An 18796-nucleotide genomic window follows, 5' to 3' on the forward strand; every position below is an offset into this window, starting at 1 on the left:
CTCCCACTTCTCTCTGGAATGGGCAGGGGGAAGCAGACCCGGTACCCCCGGTACCGATGCAGATAGCGGCGTGTAAATTCTGTTCTTTGCAAACCTATGTAATTCCGTGCCGAGTCGGTAAGTCGGGAAGTATAGGGCATACTGTCCCCATGGTTGACAGTCCTTTATGTAATTTTTAGTTACTGGTCGGGTCAACGTTTCCACCTATCTACTTCCATCGTGTGTCCATCTCTTTATAGATATCAGTATCATAGACAAAAAAAAGCAAAAAATATTAGATACATCAGCCCAGCCGCAGGCTGTCAACAAGTGTGATTGATGTTGGGAATTGTAAACAATACCCTGATACCATCATCATCATTTTTAATTCAAATATATTGACAGTTCTGCTTCTGCGGATAACGGGACACGTGATCAAACCTTGTTGCATTTAGATGGATTGTCCAATGTTAATTGGCAATTTGAGAAAGCCAAGAATTTATTGGTATCAGACGGATGCGGAAATCGTGATTCGTATAATGCTTCACGACGTGGACGATTACTTTCTTAGCGTAAGAACAGACGAGTTTGAATTCAGGTATGAACGCTGCTAAACAATTTTGGTGGGTTTACCGTGCATCTGTTAATAATTGCCAGGATTGCATTGATCAATGTTTGATCTTTTCAGCACGTCTGTAGACGGCGTCGATTACTATATTTACCTGCATCTTTTTGGTGCAATCACTGCCGAGAAAACTGTCCATAAAACAACTGGAAGAGAAGTCACAGTTTACCTTCCAAAAGTTCAAAAGTGTAAGCATGTACATAATCCATTACTAAATGTAGCTATTCCGGAGTCGATATCATCTAAAAGCTAGTATTTTATTCTGTTTCCAGGGACTCCCTGGCCAAGGTTAATTTATTCAAGAAAAGCATGTCCACATATTTTTGTGGACCTTGATCACCTTGCCTCAATCAAACCCAAAAAAGAGATTGATTGGAATGGTATGATTGATTCGATATTATATTTAATGAACAATCTTTCTTAGCCTAGCAAATAACCAAATTTTATACATGCACAAGTATATATATATATATGCACAAAGAAAACCATATACATTGCAAAGATCAAGAATTGACTGTTCAATATATTTCCAGAGAGAGAAGACTTTGCTACCCTCAAACGAAGACATAATATATCCTATATAAGGCCAGATGTACCATCTTCGGATGAAGATGAGTCTGCTGGAGAGGAGAACAATATGATTTTCGATTTTTAACATCTCTTGAAGTGGATTAATAGAACTAGGTTCCAAATCTCATTCTAATGAGGTGTGAAGAGCAATCTACTTGGATTCATTGAAGCAAACTATTAAAAGGTACCAAAGTGTAATTAACGAATTTCCATGGGTAAATGAAATGTTTCATTAATTACCTAGCTAAATTCTTTTACTTGTATATGACGTTCGGCTGTTGCTAATACAGCAAAGCTTTATTTACAGTTCACAGTTATATCTAACCTATACGTTTTCTGATCGATCTGAGGTTATTAGGGGGGAATTAGTAGCCGGCGGACTCAACTTCTTTCAAATAGAATAATGTGGTAAATTTTAACACTTATCCTGTCAACATTGTCATACCTTACCTTTATTAACTTTAGCGTGGCTGTTCATTAATTGTGGCCACCAGCTTCAGCCCGATAAATTGTGAAACTCTGAAACGGTTATAAATTAGGTAGATTCGGTCAACTTTCGGCCTTTCTTTTCTCCGAGTTAATTTGTGATATTCTCTGTTCATCCCGTAAGTAAGATTTTTTACCTAGTTAAAAGTTAAGAATACAGCCTAGCTGTTGTATTTTTTTTTTTTTTTTTTTTTTTACATTGTTTCTACGAATAAATGAAAATTATTATCAATAACTGTATGCATGGTAGGCTTGCCCATAAATTACGTGATGTGAGTTTTTACGACCCCCCCCCCCCCTCGCCCGTTCAAAATTGGAGAATTTATCTCAAATCATTATAATTGGAGGGTGAGAAATTGGAAGTTTTAATGGATTTTATAGACAAGAAACATGTGTATGTGTGGTAATATCAGTGACATGATCAGCACACACATGAGTTTTCAGAACGAAAAGTTTTATTGGACCGTTCACCTATAATATTGTGTAATAGCTGTGGCACGTCGATCTGGCCAAATGTGATACACAACGTGTCAGGTTCGTGGATAATTTTCACCCATGTCATATAGTCTCAGTTATGTGTTACTCTTGTGCTCTTTCAAACATTCAAATATGTTTTCTTAAACATATTAACAGATGTCTTTAGAAAGAAAATTTAGTGTTGATGAGGACAGTCATAGTTGTGCTAGCATTGTGAATAATGATTTGATAGATATTTTTAATAGCAATAGTAACAGTGGTGATATTCATGAAAGTGGCGATATTACTGCAATTAGGTGCAAACAAAAAATAAATAGAAATTCGAAATATAATATTTGATAATATGTTTTGGGAAAATATTGTAACAGCAATAAAGAATAAACAATGAAAAAAAAAGACGAAAAATAGAAGAAACTTGGTTTCCTGTAGATTATGGTGAAATAAAAATATATTTTGTATTATGTATAATGGTGGCTCAAGTTAGGAAACCAAAAATTTAAATCAACTGGTCTAATTGTAAACGGGCCTTGACAGAAAGCCTAATATTGAGAGAACAATGCGAATGAAAAGATTTCTGCAAATAACTACACTGAAACTTCCCAATAGTGGACATCTTCAGGACTGGAAATCTTCTCCCTTATAGAGAAGTGTCTGTTACTACGCGGTATATTTTCCATTAGGCTTTTCTGCCTGGGATTTCTAACTTGTCCGTTATGAACAGGCGTCCGTTAAGAGAAGTTTCACTGTAGATGTTTGCATTTTGCAAATAATCATAAACAGACAGATAGATAGGATTCATCATGTTCATGGCAATGTTGGACAAGAATCAGTAACATATGAGGTATTCCACACCATTTCACCTAATCGGTGAAGGTCATCGACGCCGATCTTGGTGTCAATTTTTTTCTCAATTCGTCTATCGAAAAAAAAGAACACGTGTTCGACCGTTTTTCGATTAGGCCACCTGTGTCGATTTTATGAATTTTCCGATTTTTCAACTTTTTCGAAACAGACTTTTTCCAACTGGCTCTATCTTCAAGAGCTTTCATTCTTTTCAAAAAATGATACAAGTATAAAATGTGTCAATAAGTCCAAGCTTTCTGAAAAAAAAATTAGAAAATTTTTCCAACCACACAATTCTAAAATTTTTTGAATTGCGACACCATTAATTTTCCTGACACTTTTTACTTGCATTCGACCAGTTACAATCAAGTTTTCCTCCAAAGGAAATTATGGACTTCCGATTCGTTCAGGAGTTACACCATCATAAGTGCCGAAAAATTGGAAAATTCATAAAATCGACACAGGTGGCCTAATCGAAAAACGGCCGAACACATGTTCTTTTTTTTTCGATAGACGAATTGAGAAAAAAATTGACACCAAGATCGGCGTCGGTGACCTTCACCGATTAGGTGAAATGGTGTGGAATACCTCATATAGAGCAGTAACAAGAAATAAAATAACGAAAAATCTAAAGGCAGGAATATTAAGGTAAAAAGAAAAATAGAATCATACGGTTGTCACGAACATTACGACTTACATTACAGATAAATTACGCAAAATAAAACTTGTGACGAATGTTTTTAATCTATGATCTAAAAAAGTGTATCGATGCAAGAAGACATTGCTATCAGTGAATCGACAATGAAAATAACTAAGAAAACAGATAAGGGACAATAATACCAGAGACGCTTATCTTATAAACAATTTAATCCAAGAAAACTAGTTAGATATGGTATTAAATTTTATAAATTATGTGATTCAGAATCGGGTTATTGCTGTGTCTCTAAAAAAATACTCAGGTAGTGATAAAATAAATTCTAATGACAGTGATTCTGAAAATGTTGTTTAAGAGCTATCACAGTCAGTGTTACGTAAAGGACATATTTTATACTTAGTCAATTGGTACACTGCACCAAAACTGGTTATAACTAATTAACAGTAAAACTAATGCTGTCGGAACAGTAGATTTGAACAGAAAGAATATGCCAAATGATTTAGTTGAAGCAAAATTTAAAAAAGAAGAATGCAGAACGAAAAGCTGCAATGGAATACTGACATAAAAATATAAATATAAACGTGACATTTATATTATTTCTACGAAACACGAAACAGCAGAAATGGCTGCATAAGGCAAAAATCAATTCAATCCTACTTCAAAACCCAAAGGTGTCATTGAGTACAACAAAGGAATGATTGGACTTTATCCACAAGACCAAATGCTAGTGTGCTTCTCTGTTATGAAGGAATATGCAAAAGGATACTGAACAGTTTTTTTTTACATGCTTGATATTGAACTTTTGAACTGTTACATTTTGTCCAACAAAGTAAATACTAGAGAAAAACAGAGCCACTCATGCTAAGTATGAAATTGAAATAGTCGAGTCATTAATGAAAAATGTGCCGTTACCAGAATATAAACGATGAGGGTGATTTTTGAATGGAGTTTTACCCCAGAGACTCCACACGCAACATTGGGGTCATTTTTTCAAGAATATAGACCCAACACCATCGAAAACAAAGCCATAAAGAGCCTGTAAAGTTTGTACAAGATATAAGTAAAAAAACGTAGCGAAACAACATAGGAGTGCAAAAGATTTAAAATTACATTGGATGTACCAATATGCTTCGAAAGTTACCATACAATTGAAGCTTAATAACTTTCTGTTACATGTTTTTTAAAATGTTTATAATTTAATATAAGCATTTATTCAGGAATTTAAATAAAATGTTGTTGATTTATTAATCTTTCTTTTTCACTGATGAATTGTTTGTAATTATTTATCAAACACCTTAAGAAATTAAACCGGTTGTATCTTACACATGTTTACATATCATGAGACGTATGCAATTGGCATAACTTCGAACATTTATCCAAACTGTAAAATGGCTCAACGTGCAACCGACCTTGCTGTTTATTATAGCATGGGCGATCAGAACTTAAATTGTAGGGCAAGGGGTTAAATATCGATTTGATTGAAATGTTTACATGCCTGTATATCAGGCGGAACTGCACATCATGAACCACCCGCTTTACTCTTTGCCTTCATCCTTTTGCACGACTCGAGGAACGCTTGATTTTTCAATAATTTGAATCTTTTGTCAGTAGAACTAGATGCATATTGTGCATTCTCTGAAAGCAACGCTAATTATAGAGAACCCTTAATTTGCTGTTCTCGTTGATCTGTTCAGTCTCATGATGGCGAAAGGGTTAAAATATAGGGTGATACACGTATTTAGGTATCATTGCTACTACATCAAATAGAAATAAAATCTGGAATGTTGAAATTGTCTGTTCGATTAAAATCTAACGTCATTGCATGTGAAATCTCATGCAAAGAATAGTGATGAAAAATAAATCAACCTAGGGCGATCTTTGTTTAAAAAAAAGGAAAAAGTACAAAAGTGTATTTTATAATATAAAGTCAGGATTTTGCCGTACGCGTGATTCAATCATGTTCGTACAAATTACGTATGTACATACGATTTACTCAGACCTATATACATCTATGCACGTATTAATTATATGCGTTGAATAGAAATTGAGATATTAATCAGTTTGATGCGCTTTGTGTGAAATATTATTAGTATTTTACAGAATATCGTCTGCTTCGTTTTTGACTATTATTTACAAGATTAAAGCGAACTCTACGCAGTTTACTTGTCTTACAAATCACCTGCAGACTAGTCGGCACCTTGCTTAATTCACCAGCACTCTGTACATCACGAATAAAACGATAATGAAATTTTCTTCCTTCGTTCTGAAATAGTGAATCTTTTAGCGTACCCACAGCAACGAACGGCAATCACCGTCGAGTTAATTATTGCTACATAAAGCTAACGAGAAGAACGGCACAGATCATATCTACCACTGTCTACGAATTCGTCTATACCTTAGATGTACGTAAATTTGAACACACGGTTAAACGTTTACGGGTAAAGCGAATTACCCGTTAATCGTATAGTCGTTGTACCTTCACTATTAAGGCGGTCAGCCCAGTTATTTGAACGATAACTCGTTCCGGTTAGTCTAATCAATTACAAATGTTAAATTTCTATAATACAGCATTTTTTAACAACCTTCCAGTGAAAGTCTTTGATTTATGTTTCCCACCCTAGTTTTTATTTCCTTGAGGATGTCCTCGGCCAGCTCATCGACCGTGGTATAGCGAACTTTGAAAAAATTGAATATATCAACAAGAAATTCGACGACCTGCTCCCGGAAGTAGTAACAAGTAGCACGAAGGCTTCCCTCGGGTCCTAGGAAACCCCAGACCAAGACCGGTGATATTTGTTCCGAAATAGAATAGAAATGCGCTAGGAAACCCTTGTTGTATTTGAGCATCTGGCGCTTTCCCATTAGCACGGACCACACCGCTGTACCTATGGCCTGTAAATTGATTTTCCCGTTAGTAAATGCACAATGTTAATATGGATGCACCATATCCAGATAGATTAAAGGCACCGCTCGTATACACAATCGTATTTGAACAGTGTTTCCATCCTCGGTTTTCGCTCGGCGGATGCCGTTACGCGTCGCGTACACAATAATTATTTTAATGGGGAAACGCGGGGTAATCAACTGTGGCTAGAAGGTATTATACCGTTTCACGGAAACTCGCTGAAATCCATCGGTTTTGGAGTATCGCCTTTATCGACGACGGTGGTTTCTCGACCTCGTCGAAAGCATCAAGTAGTATAAAGTCGATCAACACGTCGTAGAAATTGATGCACTTTACATTTCGCCCCGAAAGTTCCTCCTGCATCATACTACGCTTACTTGGATCCTGAAGAAAGTCGAGCATGGCTTCGTAGTGCGTTAGATAGTCCTTAGGGTCCTGTGGAACAAGAAACAGAAACGCTTTCCGTTGATATTCGAGGCTGGAAGTAGGTATATGCGGCTTTCATGAATACACAACAATACCGACCCTATCCGCGTATACGATCAGATCACTGATCAGCTGCCTTCCCATGTCAGCTATCCACGAGGCGGCGGCGGGCCAGGCGAATAACCTGGAGAAAGCCTGCCGCAGGCAGTGGACCTTGGCCAGGTACTCGACATCGGAACCACACTTAACCAACTCCGTGTGTAACTTCCTATGTGGCAGCGACGGAGATGAGTGAAAACGCGAAACGATTACAGAAAGGCGGAAATGAGACATCATGACGAGGTGAGAGCGTTAATTTACCTGCAAGGTATGCCCTTGTCCTCGTGTTGCTTCAGCGCCGTGTGGTACAACTTCTGCTTTTCAAAGTGCGGAAAAAACTCCGAGAACTCCTCAAACTCCCGAAGATCGGCCACCTACAATCCGAGCAATTTGTCGCAGGGACATGAAACAACTATTATTCAAATATCAACTGCACAATTCTTACGTATACATCTTCGCTGATGGGCGGCGCTTACCCCGTCGCGGGCCGATTCAAATGACTCTGGGGATGACGCCGCGTCCTGTTTATCCCTGTGGGTGGAAGACGCTCGAGTTCCTGATACGGAGTGCTTCCGGCTCTCCTCGCTGCCCGCGTCACTTTCGTTACGGAATAGTACGGAGTGCTGTGGAATACAAAACAGGACCATGTGTAACGACGCAGTGAACTGATAGTAGCAGCTGCACTCAAGGTGCCCATAATGAGTAGTGTAGTGTGCCGATTGAATGAAATTCGAATTACGACGAGCTCACCTGATCTATAAAGAGGAGCTCGGCGGTGTTTTGTATGTGGTAACCGAGGTCAAGCAGCTCCTGGACATCGTGAGTGAACGCGGCGTCGGCCTTGGAGGGTAGAGCAAGGGCGTCTCCGCAATTCAATGAGGAGCTGAAAGCTGTAAGGGCATCCTCCCAGCAGTATATGGCGCGCTCGAGTGCCTCGAGTCCTGGAAACGCGCCAAGGTATCAAGTCTCAATAGGGAATAAACTGGGAAAAATGGGACAATTCGTTATTTAAATTGGAGTGCCATGGGATAGTTGTAAAGCTCGGCGATCATTCTTTTCACGAATCGCATACGCGTTGTCGAAAAACCGCAAACTTTGAATCACTACTCGATTTCAAGAATGGGCTTAACGTCTCTTAAACCTTTCTGATTTTAAGTTTGTTTCGTCCGACATAAGTTCACGCTTCATGTAGCTATACAGTTCGTACAAAGTACTTTATTCCTTACTCAATTTTGATTAAATTTTCGTTGGTTGAAACAGTCAATGATGACAAGATGCAATTCATAGAATGATGCTTTTATTACGACGTTTCGGCAGGACCCCGCCTGCCATCATCAGGTTTCTTAACGGGGTCCTGCGAAACGTCGTAATAAAAGCATCATTCTATGAATTGCATCTTATCATCATTGACTGTTTCAACCAATGAAAATTTAATCATACACCAAACACAGTCACGAACTTAAACCATCATTTACTCAATTTTATTGATCTGAAAAACGGGGAAGAAGTAGCATTTGCCTTCAGCAAATACAGCTTTCAGTTTCTTTCCATATTGGTCCCACTTCTCAAGTCAATAAAGTGACTACAGCTAAACTCTGGACTAAAGTCCAATATGCAACACGGGAATAAAAGCCTATTATTCCCTTATTACACAATGTACCATGATAAGCGTTATATTAATACGGGTATGCTGAAAAATGATTTCAGGACCGGGGATACTGTTTCAGAGATGATCGTAACACTTTGCGGAGTTGCGGTGTTACACATCGACGTATACCTAGTTCGTTTCCCTGCAGTCCCGTTATACCCTGGAAGATAAGTGTACTTGCGTTCCGGGCCTCTGTAGTATACTCGTATATAAGTATGTACATAAGAACAAGTGTAAGAAATAAGCAGAGGCGATCGGCAGACCAGTCGACGATGGTTGAACACAATATTACAGTTTTTACAAACTCGTCATGAGAGTTATAACGGTACAATATATAGGTATAGCTACAACTACTGTGACCCGTGAATCTCGTCTCTCGTACTCCTGTAACAACTATGACGGTAACCAGAGACAGAGGGATTTATTCCGGCGTGCGAACGTGAAACGGTGCGCGATTCTATCCGTGGAGGGCAAAACGTACATATGTACCTAGCTGACGTAATCATCTCGGCGTATTATCTGCTGTCGTTTTATTAGCAGGTCGACGCCAACCGGTTGTGAATGTTATACGTTACGTTACACGATGCATTCCGTTCGCTGTTGTATTCAACGCTCGTTCCTTCTCCGCCGTTTCGCGTATAACTCGCCGTGTCACATTATAATCTGTACACGTGATATACCTTATACGTGTATATATATATATATATATATATATATAGATACACATACCTATATATATATATATGCGTGGAAAATACCTTGATTGGGAAGATCGGGAATCGGGAATCGACGTCAAGGTCCAACGTAACGTAAGACAACGACGGCGTTCAATCTCTAATTAAAGGCACGCGGGCCGGATGCGGAATCCTTCGCGGCAATCAGACCGTCCGAAACATAATATCCAATTGACGCCGCGGGTGCGGCGGAGCTTATATGCAACGTTCTAACAATAAGTGCATTGAATGCATCCCATGCTACTGCTACATCCATACGCATGATGAATTACTACACATGTATATGATGTATATGATGTATACGGTATACGCAGCTACGCAACAACATGTAGACGTACGGCTGACAGGGGGTTGCATCCCCTGCAGAAATATTCTGGCATGTCTTTCGTGCACGTGAACCTGGTAAGAAGGTGAAAACGTTCGATGCTGAATCAGGAGGAGAGGGTAGGAGAGGGTGGGAATTCCGTGTGCCTGTGCGCCCTTGTCCCTTGTTCCTTGGTTCTGGTTTTGTGACCAACATTTCCCATTCTCCTCCCCCTCCTGCTGCTGCTGATGCTGATGCTGGTGCTGATGCTGGTGCTGCAGGGGAACTCGATCTGCGTCAATAACGCGCGTTCGCGTGACGTAATCCTCCCCAGGTTTGTTATTGGAGGATGTGTCATCCAATGGAGAGGGGATGTTGGCGGCAGCTGAGGCCAGGGCCGAAACGCGGAGGGAGAAGGAGAGCAAGAAGGTATAGGGAGAGAGGGAGAGAGCGAGAGAGAGAGAGAGAGAGAGAGAGAGAGAGAGTGGCCAATGGGGGGGAGAGAGAATAGCGGTGACGGTGGCAGTGTCGAGGTCTAGCCGTTTGTTTCAGAGTGGTGCACCTTGGTCCTCAGTCGACTGGCTTCTGGTCCCGAAGACGTTTGCTGTAACAGTACAGTGCGTACTGTACCAAGAATAATAGTTGCGCTTTTTCACCCGGCGTTGTTCTACTCTCGAGTTTTCGTTGTTTTTTTTTTTCGTTGCACTTTTTGCCCGGCCATACCTTACATACCCAATCGCCGGGCCAAGTGCCAATCGGCACAGTTTGTGTTACACCGTTATTTCCACACGGCTCTCTTGACTTGTACCTCAATTCGGAATCATCTGCGGAATTGCCAAAATACCCGGTACGTTATTGCGGAGTGACGAATTATGAGCTGTGTTCATTTCCGCTTAGAGGAAACGCGTCGAAGAAGTCTTTCAGTGTCCCATTAGGCTCTGAAGAACAATCCGGATTATAACTCATATGCTGACGACGGATCACTCAAAGTAAGTATGTATACAACGAATGTAACGCGAAGATCGGAATCGCCTGCGTGCTTCTTGTACTCCTTCATCTTCAATTCTTCTGAGCCCGCGCGACTTCGGTCTGCCGGCGTTCTCTTTCGTCTCATGAATTATGGAAACTTCAAGGCGACACTTAGATCTCGAAATTTCGGTTGGTTAAGCGAGGGAATCCAATGAGGAGAAAAAATAATTATCGTCGCATTATAGCCTCGCGTATGCCGTCGACCTTGAATCGATGGACTACGTAATCGTAGTTTCAATACAAATTCGGGTTCCAAGCACAGCCTACGTAATGTCCGCGTAGTACACGGTAGCAAACGGAGAACATTAATAGTTTCAATCAACCACCGTTTTCAGAATTGGTAACCCCGTTTGATTTATCATCCTCAAAATGCGGTCATAATACAATGGGGGAAAATCCGCCACTAAATACCGAGTCATTTACAAATTGTTATTCGTGGCAGCTAACGTTCAACCTTAATCACTGTAATGTCCACGTTCGCGGTAAAAGGAATTCATATATTAATGCTCTCATTCCATCACCCTTCCTAGATGACCTGCTCTTCGCACTCGAACCATTTCATTCCCATAATTCGGTCATACTTCACTTGGAAAATCCGTCCCTAAGGGCCGAGTCATTCGCAGATTGTAGTTCGCGGCCGCTCCTGTAAAACTTTAATCACGAGTTGAGCTCGGCTCATGGTTATTGTCGTTTGTAGTTGACGTGGTTGCGTGATGAGGGTATATACTATACCACAACGGCTCAGCCACGTATAACGTTAATTAGTTAATTACTCGTAGCCTTCCGAAAAATCAGCCCCATTGTAGCGTTAGAAATGACTGGGTGAGAGAATTAATAGCTCCGTTTCGTAAAGACTATCGTACGGGGCAAAGCTCTGTGCTTCGTTAGGTGATAGTCTAATACGTATGGGTAAAAAGTTGAAACGCAATTAAACACAAATTGCCGCATTAACGAGGCAGGGCTATCACCCATGGCATTTTGTAGCGAGCCAGCTCTAAATTAGTCTGAAAAGGTGATGACGTATACTTGCAGGGTATGTCAATAACATCGAAATCCAGGGCCGTCCTACATGCGAAGAATGCCCTCAGTTTGAATTACACCTGCGTTAACGATTCTCCATATTCAATGATGACAGTTTAAAAGTTGGATAAAAAATCGCGGTTTAGTGCAGAAGAACTCTGTCAGTCGATATATGTACTTTCTATTTCGTCATAGCTGTGAATCCAGTGAGCGGCAGGAGGAGGAGGAGGACGGACCTGCATTTATACAAGTTCACTTTTAAACGTGTCCGTATCTATGTACACCTAACGCCTATACCGGAGAGTCACAATTTGCCCTCTGACCACTCGTGCTCATAGCGATTTATGCGGTAGATAAATATAATTCAATTGGCTGCTGCATCATCGCCCTTGAATGTTGCGACGGCTCGCTCCGTGGTGAATTACTCGACTTTTTGAAGAAAGTTATCAAATCAACTGATAATTTAACCCGTCGCCGACCTTGTTCGTATTACAAGCATGTAGACGTGTGTGCGTGTATGTGTGTGCGGGGGTTTGATTCGGTCGATATTCGAGCGAACGCGAGGGGTATAGAGCAAGAAAGAGAGTCAGATGAGCATATAGTTTGCTTCACCGGAAGCGGTAAGTCACGGGCTAGTGAATTTGATGAATTATAACAGATTTTCGGAATCAGGTACATACATCGTGCGATGACGAATTTTAGGTAGGTACGCGTTTGTATAAAGAAGAAAGTTGCTGCTGCAGCACGTCGTGAGAAACGCTGCCCATAGCTATGCGAAAGGACTGCGCATATAGTGAGTAAATTTTGCCAGCGGGCGTGTTTTGTTTCAAAACACTGCACCACCGGGCATAAGCAAGGCGACGTACGGAATTATCAGCATCTCTCGCCTTTCTGTACTCCACATTTTTTTCTCTTCGACAATTGGTAGTGTTATACCGCATACATCTATATCTATAGGCAATGCGCATGATGTCGTATCTCTTTTCCACACCACTGACAAATTCTAAGAAGCAGGGCGTATAACGTGAGTCAACTTCGCTCGGACCACCGGTTATACATTAATACCTATGCATACCTATTTATGCCCTATAAGAATCGTACGTAATCGCAGGAAATGTTTGGACAAAATTGGCTCCTCGCTTCGCGAATGTCGTAACCCACCGGCCCTATAGATACGTGTAGATAACCTGCAATCGCGTACGTGTGTACGCATATAATCTACCCATGGCTCTATAGAAATACGCGACATCCGCTTAAGCGCGCCGCGATTACTCCTGAAGCACCGCGAGGCTGCAACCCGTCGTTCATGCGTGCATTCAGGGGAGAGAACCCCGTGGTGATTGGAGTGGTATAAGACATGGGTAAAGACGAGAGAGCGCCGGCTGCATCTTTTCAACTTCTCCTTCTTCCCAAGGTAGGTGCGGGGCGTTATCATGGTAACGCCAGGGCGCCCTGCGTACCTCCACGCCAATGGCGGTGCACTGAAAACTTGCCAGGCGATCGATAACTCCTAGCGCCACAATGTCGCATGTCCGGCGTTAGCTGAGTATATATCAATACCTATACCGTGCGAATATGTATGGTACACACATGCCACTCGATGTGAATGCCGTTCCACTCGGTGTCACATCACAAATGTCATATGTGTCGGTGTGCTCATTCTTGCCATTTTGCAGATGATTATCACATGCAGAAATACACGCGGACCGGTGAAACCGGCAGCGTTTAGCCTAGTACAGCTGATATTCCTGGCCACCTTCGCACTCGGCGACAATAGCGTACACGTTCTATCGTCGTTCAACCAGCTTGTCACTTCTAGCATCCTCAGATGGTTGCCTCAGAACCAGGCCGAAACCGAAGGGAACAACGACCTCGTTATCGGGGGCATCAAATTTGTCTCTGGATTGGAAGGTGCGACGCGCCTTTTGTAACGTCGACATATTCAAGTCCCGTGTATCGTCAATCATCGTTTTTTCATATGAATTTTTCCATACAGTTGATCCCAGCACAGGCTCGAGTCAAACCGAATCGAGACCGATATTTGTCTGTCGGGCAATTCACAACGCTATTTGGGTGGCCGGAGGCCAGGTTGAAGGTGAGAAACGGTGCGTCGTCACGCTTCTCGGCAACGTACATTCATACCAGCGGTACGAACTTCTTCAAAACGTTGAGAAAGCAGCGCGCCTCGATTGGCGCTACTGGGATAAATTCAAACAGGTACCCGAGATAGGTTCCGTCGCAACCGCGGATGCCTCAGCTGAAGTAACCTACGTAGCGCGGCACGAGGGACCAAAGCAAGAAACCGACCTTACAGAACAGATCGTCGGCTATACCCACTACATAGGGACGTACGACCCGAGCGACAATCTCGGCAGCATCACTTACGTAAAAGAGGTAAGAAGGCGTATGATTGTAAGACACGAGCACGATTATCCATGTCACTCTTATTTCAGAACGGTGTCCAAGACTCGGCAGACTCCGGCGAGGTCCTCGTCGAATGGGAGCCAGTATCTTACGAACTGAAATCGGTCAAGTTCAAAAAGTTCAAAGACCGAATTATAAAACGGCAGTCTCGGGTACTCGGCGAGGCAACTCTCAGTAACGTTGGCTCGTATGCGGTGACCGTCGCAAACGCTTTCGCCTACTCTTACAACTATTCCGCATACTGGGGACAAGGACAAGCGATGCTCAAAGGACTGAATACCACGATCACCCTTGCTAATAATACGAAATTACCAGACGTACAATGGGGCAGCCAGGTGAACGAACATCGCGAAAGCGTTCACACGTGAGTTTTTTTTAACCCCTTCTGGAATCGACCTACCTCGCTGGTTCACGGCTCTATTAGTTATTCAGTTTCTCAAATAGAATATATAACAAGTTAACACACGTTTCTGTATTTTACAGAGTGAAGATGTACCTCGAGCCGGGTACCGCGGTGAACGTGACACTCAGGGCGAACTACACAGACAAGGAACTTTCCTACACGGCGCAGTTGATCTCGCATTATAAGGACAAAGTCAAGACACCACGCACGATAAACGGTTTTTATCGCGAAGAAAGCATGATCGATGTCAATCCTGATTTTGGACCTATTTACTATCTGAGTAACTATACCCTGGTCCCGACGACGACTACGACAACGACAACGACGACGACAACGGAACGACCGCGTTCGCGATCCGATACCGAGGGGCGACGAAATCACGGTGAAAAAGATACCGATGACCCCAATTTTAATCTGGTTATTCCACCAGGCGGAAAAGGCACAACGGAGATGCAGGCTGACGACCGCAGCCCCCAATCCCTAAAAAATAAGCTCGGTCCAGCGGAGGGAAGCAGCGCTCCTCGCATTGTTTATCCCGAGCTGTTAATCCTCGCCGGAGGAATCCTGTTCGCCCTCAGCGACTGGTCCCATACATGGGCGACATGATTATTGCGACGACCTTTATTGTCAGTATAAAATACCATTTAAATTCTCGTTAACGCAATATGTAGTATATATATCACTCGTTAATACGTGGGAACGAATTAATTTTATATCGCTCCAAGTGTACCGAATATACATACGATGACGGAAATTTCGTGGAAAATGGGAGTAAGAAAAAGAAAAAAAATATGAAAATCTTAAAAATAAATTATTCTATTTGGCTATGTTACAAGATGGTTCCTTCTGATGACGGGATCTCGGTGCTGACATACGCTTGCCTTCAAAAAAAAAAAGAGAGAAAAAACACAAAGAAAAGAAAATCTTGATATTCAATATGTATGATAATAATACATCATTATTTAGCTTATTAGGAAGATAAAATGATTATCTATATCCATCATGAGCTAGTCTCATAGTTTACCAAGTACAAGCAACTTCAGTCCAATGGATTATGATTATGTATAAATTAGCTTTCAACAGCGGTTAATGATGAGGAATGGAGAAAAGAAAAGATGAACGTGTGCCGTTCAACTTCCGACAAATATTCTTGACATTCCACTACTCGCACTACGCTCGTAAATGAGGGAGTGAGTACGAATAAAAGGCGTAAATAATAATAATTTGAAGATAGGAAGAAAGGAAAAGATGAATAGAAATCTTAATCAGCTATGCTATATTTTTGAGATGGCCGTATAATTTTACACAAGTTTCTAAGCTAAGGTTTGTAAAAGAGCAACGTGAGTTCGAGTGTAATGAACTTACCTGAGATATTCTATATATCTGTAGCATGTAGTAATATATACTTGTCTTTTCAGCTGCCAAGCCTTGCTTGGTAGGATGTAATTTATTATGTTATCACTTGTTTAATATTGGTGAGCATTTTTGTACAGCGTGTGTGGCGTCAAATCCAGCTAATATAGTTTTTGTGTAAGCATTATACTCAAAGCATTGGATACCTGATGGCAGGTATGGTGTGACCGCACATACTTATTTCTAAGTATTGTTGGCTCTGAATCTTGAAGTCAACATAACGTCTTTTCTGTATTTCATTTTCAATCAAAAATGGGAATACCAGCAGTACCAATCTGATAATATTATTATAATAATAATATCAATAATAAAAGTGCTGCTTCATATAAGAACGCCAAGGGCGTTTTGTATTCAGTTATGTATATTTATTTAAGTAATCGTTCCCGGCTTCTTTGCTGTATTGTACATTACTGTGTATATATAATTGCAATGTATATATCTATACAAAAAATTCGATGGTTTTTTTTAATTTCCTTCCAACTTGGGTCAATATATTTGCAAGATTTACGACTGTACAGCGTTTATGATTTTATGTTTTTGCAATAAATTCAGTAAGAGAAACGACTAGGATATTGCCCACCGAAGATTCTATTTTAAAATACATCTTTCATTTTTCCATAATGACTCATGCCCATGGCCTTTCATCTATACAGTGTATATTTCTCAAGTAGAATCGTGCCATACTAAGTAGTTTCTCAGAGGATAAGGTTGACTCGCATAAGTGATATACTATACTGGTCTGAATATAAGTAGAGGATTTTGACCAATAAAATCACAAATCATGAAGATTCAAACTGCAGTTTTTTCGAATAGCATCAGTCTGAAGTATCAACACGATCAAAATGAGACATTTATACAATACATTGAAGTTTTATTGATGCAATGTAGGCAAAAAAAAAATGCAATATTAATCAACAAATACACCTGTGATAATAGCTCATTTTCTCATAAGATTTGACTTATATTTAATCTATAGAAAAAAATTCCCAATGTCGTAAACTTGCGGGTCAACTTATAATCAGACCAATACGATAATTGTTCTAAGAGTCATTGTTCATGCTGAAATTAATTTTAAATCCCTGAATGGGAAAAAAATTGTTCCAACTCTATATATTGCAATTGCGTACCACTTACCGAGTACTCCGTATTGTTGTGGCGTGAGCTTGACATCACCGTCGGGGCCACCTGGAACTGACGAGATCAGGGAGGCTCGGTCACTGACGTGACTCCGAGTACTGGCTTCGCTTCGCCTTGCCCAGGATACTTGGGATATAGCATCTTTGTAAAATTCAAAGGTGAAAATTCTTTGAAGAATAGTATATATAACACATTTTTTAAATAAACCGACTGTCGTAATTCAAATGTGATTTCAATGAAATAAGGTTGAATATCTTACCCAAGTTTGAACTCTTTCCATTTATGTATTTATGTCTCACGTCTCTGGGGTATCTTCTAGCAAAAGAAGCTGGATGTCGTCTGCGCCTTTTCAAAAATTGGGCTAACCCGCCCAACAGGAGCGTTCCACTTGTTAGGCAAATAATTAAAATCTGTAAAGGCAATAGAATAGCAATAATTTAAACATACTGGCAGAATTGAAAATTATATTGCCCCAACTTCAATACTTATGTAAGAAAACGAGCAACCGCAAGAAAATTAACCCAACTCTTTGAGCCAGACTACGATCACGCACCCACCTTTTGCGTTCGAGATAAATTGATCGACGGCAGAGTAATGACAAATTTGGAGTTGAATTGCCCGATCATATTTTTCACATTGAAAATCGACATCATTATTTATTTCTTGATCCGTATATCATCTAAAGACAAAAAAATAACCACTAATGCCGCACTCGAGTAAACCGACATGCGCGCCCGGGCAGCAAGCCCGATTCTGTCTGCACTTCACTTACTAGTACCTCACCCATTGACCCTCGCCCTCTGCTCTGTTTACGTTATTGCACGCACTTTATCAGAACTAATTTGACACGGACTACTTGGGTTGTACCAGAAGAAGAACTTAGATGGATGTTCGTAACTTTTTACTCCGTTGGAAAAAGTATAGCCCCTCATTAACACCCGAATGAGTTGATTGCTTTAAAATCATTGTTTGGTGTTTGATAGTGAATTCTCGACGTTTCATAGTTAATAGTTTGGTCGTTATTAATAAAACAAAATTTGCTAGGGAATTCAAGTGACGTTAGCCCCTTACTTGTATTTTAGGATCGAATTGAGTTCTGCTTGCGCGGAATCGTTTGTTGGTATTTAATCGCTTGTCCAGCCTTCATTCAATACTCCTCGATTACCTGTAAAATTTGAAAGAAAAATTACTCTCCAAAAAAAAAAAAAATCAAACTAAAACGACTGTAGTTAGGCATTAGTCATTTGAATTTGTCCAATTCTAGCGCATCTACTAACCTACGACAGCTCCTCATTTAACTGTAAATTGCAATGAAATTCAATTACCCGTACTTGGCAGTTGTTTGTTGATCGTTTATAGGTGTTTAATATATTAAATGTCGGGATTGCGTTATCAATCATCTTCAAACGACCCACAAACTGTCAACACGGAAAATTGAATTGTACATACATTGCAATTAAAATGTGCTCGGATTGAACGGATTAACAAACTCACGGGACTAGCGCATAACTACAGTCTTACTTTTTTTTTTATTTGGGAGGGTATTTGTTTTTCAAATTTTACAGATAATCGGCGGACAATTAAAGGTTGGAAAAGCACTAATAAGTACCAACCAATGA

The 18796-nt window shown here is 40.6% G+C and overlaps 3 protein-coding genes across 10 annotated transcripts; 2 read left to right on the forward strand and 1 right to left on the reverse strand.

Moving 5' to 3' along the window:
• The first annotated feature begins 4 nt into the window (after nt 1-4).
• On the forward strand, nt 5-6306 carry LOC124176125 (putative protein PTGES3L). 5 transcript variants are annotated; one of them, XR_006869306.1, is made up of 5 exons: nt 5-577; nt 668-792; nt 877-984; nt 1138-2194; nt 3685-6306. XR_006869306.1 is itself a non-coding variant. In XM_046556989.1 (5 exons), the coding sequence occupies exons 2-5, from the start codon at nt 435-437 to the stop codon at nt 1257-1259; spliced, it is 498 nt and encodes a 165-aa protein (XP_046412945.1). In that variant the 5' UTR covers nt 99-117; nt 385-434; the 3' UTR covers nt 1260-6306. The 5 variants fall into 5 exon arrangements, 1 of the variants encoding a protein (XP_046412945.1); XR_006869307.1 differs by having other exon boundaries at nt 1138-1779; nt 3903-6306; XR_006869305.1 differs by having other exon boundaries at nt 1138-1358; nt 1640-6306.
• On the reverse strand, nt 5758-18324 carry LOC124176115 (mitoguardin). 3 transcript variants are annotated; one of them, XM_046556975.1, is made up of 10 exons: nt 17950-18324; nt 17735-17856; nt 17437-17587; nt 17175-17318; nt 7816-8006; nt 7542-7688; nt 7327-7439; nt 7066-7234; nt 6742-6975; nt 5758-6527 (listed from the first exon to the last, which is right to left on the reverse strand). In XM_046556975.1, the coding sequence occupies exons 2-10, from the start codon at nt 17828-17830 to the stop codon at nt 6210-6212; spliced, it is 1563 nt and encodes a 520-aa protein (XP_046412931.1). In that variant the 5' UTR covers nt 17831-17856; nt 17950-18324; the 3' UTR covers nt 5758-6209. The 3 variants fall into 3 exon arrangements, with proteins under 3 accessions (XP_046412931.1, XP_046412932.1, XP_046412930.1); XM_046556976.1 differs by having other exon boundaries at nt 17175-17303; nt 17735-18324; XM_046556974.1 differs by having other exon boundaries at nt 17735-18324.
• On the forward strand, nt 10308-15550 carry LOC124176118 (protein unzipped). 2 transcript variants are annotated; one of them, XM_046556979.1, is made up of 5 exons: nt 10308-10744; nt 13477-13711; nt 13797-14194; nt 14254-14588; nt 14708-15550. In XM_046556979.1, exons 2-5 carry the CDS (start codon nt 13477-13479, stop codon nt 15231-15233), a joined length of 1494 nt encoding a protein of 497 aa, XP_046412935.1. In that variant the 5' UTR covers nt 10308-10744; the 3' UTR covers nt 15234-15550. The 2 variants fall into 2 exon arrangements, with proteins under 2 accessions (XP_046412935.1, XP_046412934.1); XM_046556978.1 differs by having other exon boundaries at nt 10309-10740.
• Nucleotides 18325-18796: the final 472 nt, after the last annotated feature.

This window comes from Neodiprion fabricii, chromosome 2, assembly GCF_021155785.1.
Source record: "Neodiprion fabricii isolate iyNeoFabr1 chromosome 2, iyNeoFabr1.1, whole genome shotgun sequence".
NCBI classification, from domain to species: Eukaryota; Metazoa; Arthropoda; class Insecta; order Hymenoptera; family Diprionidae; genus Neodiprion; species Neodiprion fabricii.

Coding starts and splice junctions, on each gene's coding strand:
- LOC124176125 (XM_046556989.1), top strand. CDS start 435: ATGGATTGTCCAATGTTAATTGGCAATTTGAGAAAGCCAAGAATTTAT. Junction 793..876: donor CCTTCCAAAAGTTCAAAAGT/GTAAGCATGTAC, acceptor TTCTGTTTCCAG/GGACTCCCTGGCCAAGGTTA. Junction 985..1,137: donor AAAAGAGATTGATTGGAATG/GTATGATTGATT, acceptor ATATATTTCCAG/AGAGAGAAGACTTTGCTACC.
- LOC124176118 (XM_046556979.1), top strand. CDS start 13,477: ATGATTATCACATGCAGAAATACACGCGGACCGGTGAAACCGGCAGCG. Junction 14,195..14,253: donor GCATCACTTACGTAAAAGAG/GTAAGAAGGCGT, acceptor CTCTTATTTCAG/AACGGTGTCCAAGACTCGGC. Junction 14,589..14,707: donor CATCGCGAAAGCGTTCACAC/GTGAGTTTTTTT, acceptor TGTATTTTACAG/AGTGAAGATGTACCTCGAGC.
- LOC124176115 (XM_046556975.1), bottom strand. CDS start 17,830: ATGATGTCGATTTTCAATGTGAAAAATATGATCGGGCAATTCAACTCC. Junction 17,319..17,436: donor TGGAAAGAGTTCAAACTTGG/GTAAGATATTCA, acceptor AATTTTACAAAG/ATGCTATATCCCAAGTATCC. Junction 7,235..7,326: donor GACAAGGGCATACCTTGCAG/GTAAATTAACGC, acceptor GCTGCCACATAG/GAAGTTACACACGGAGTTGG.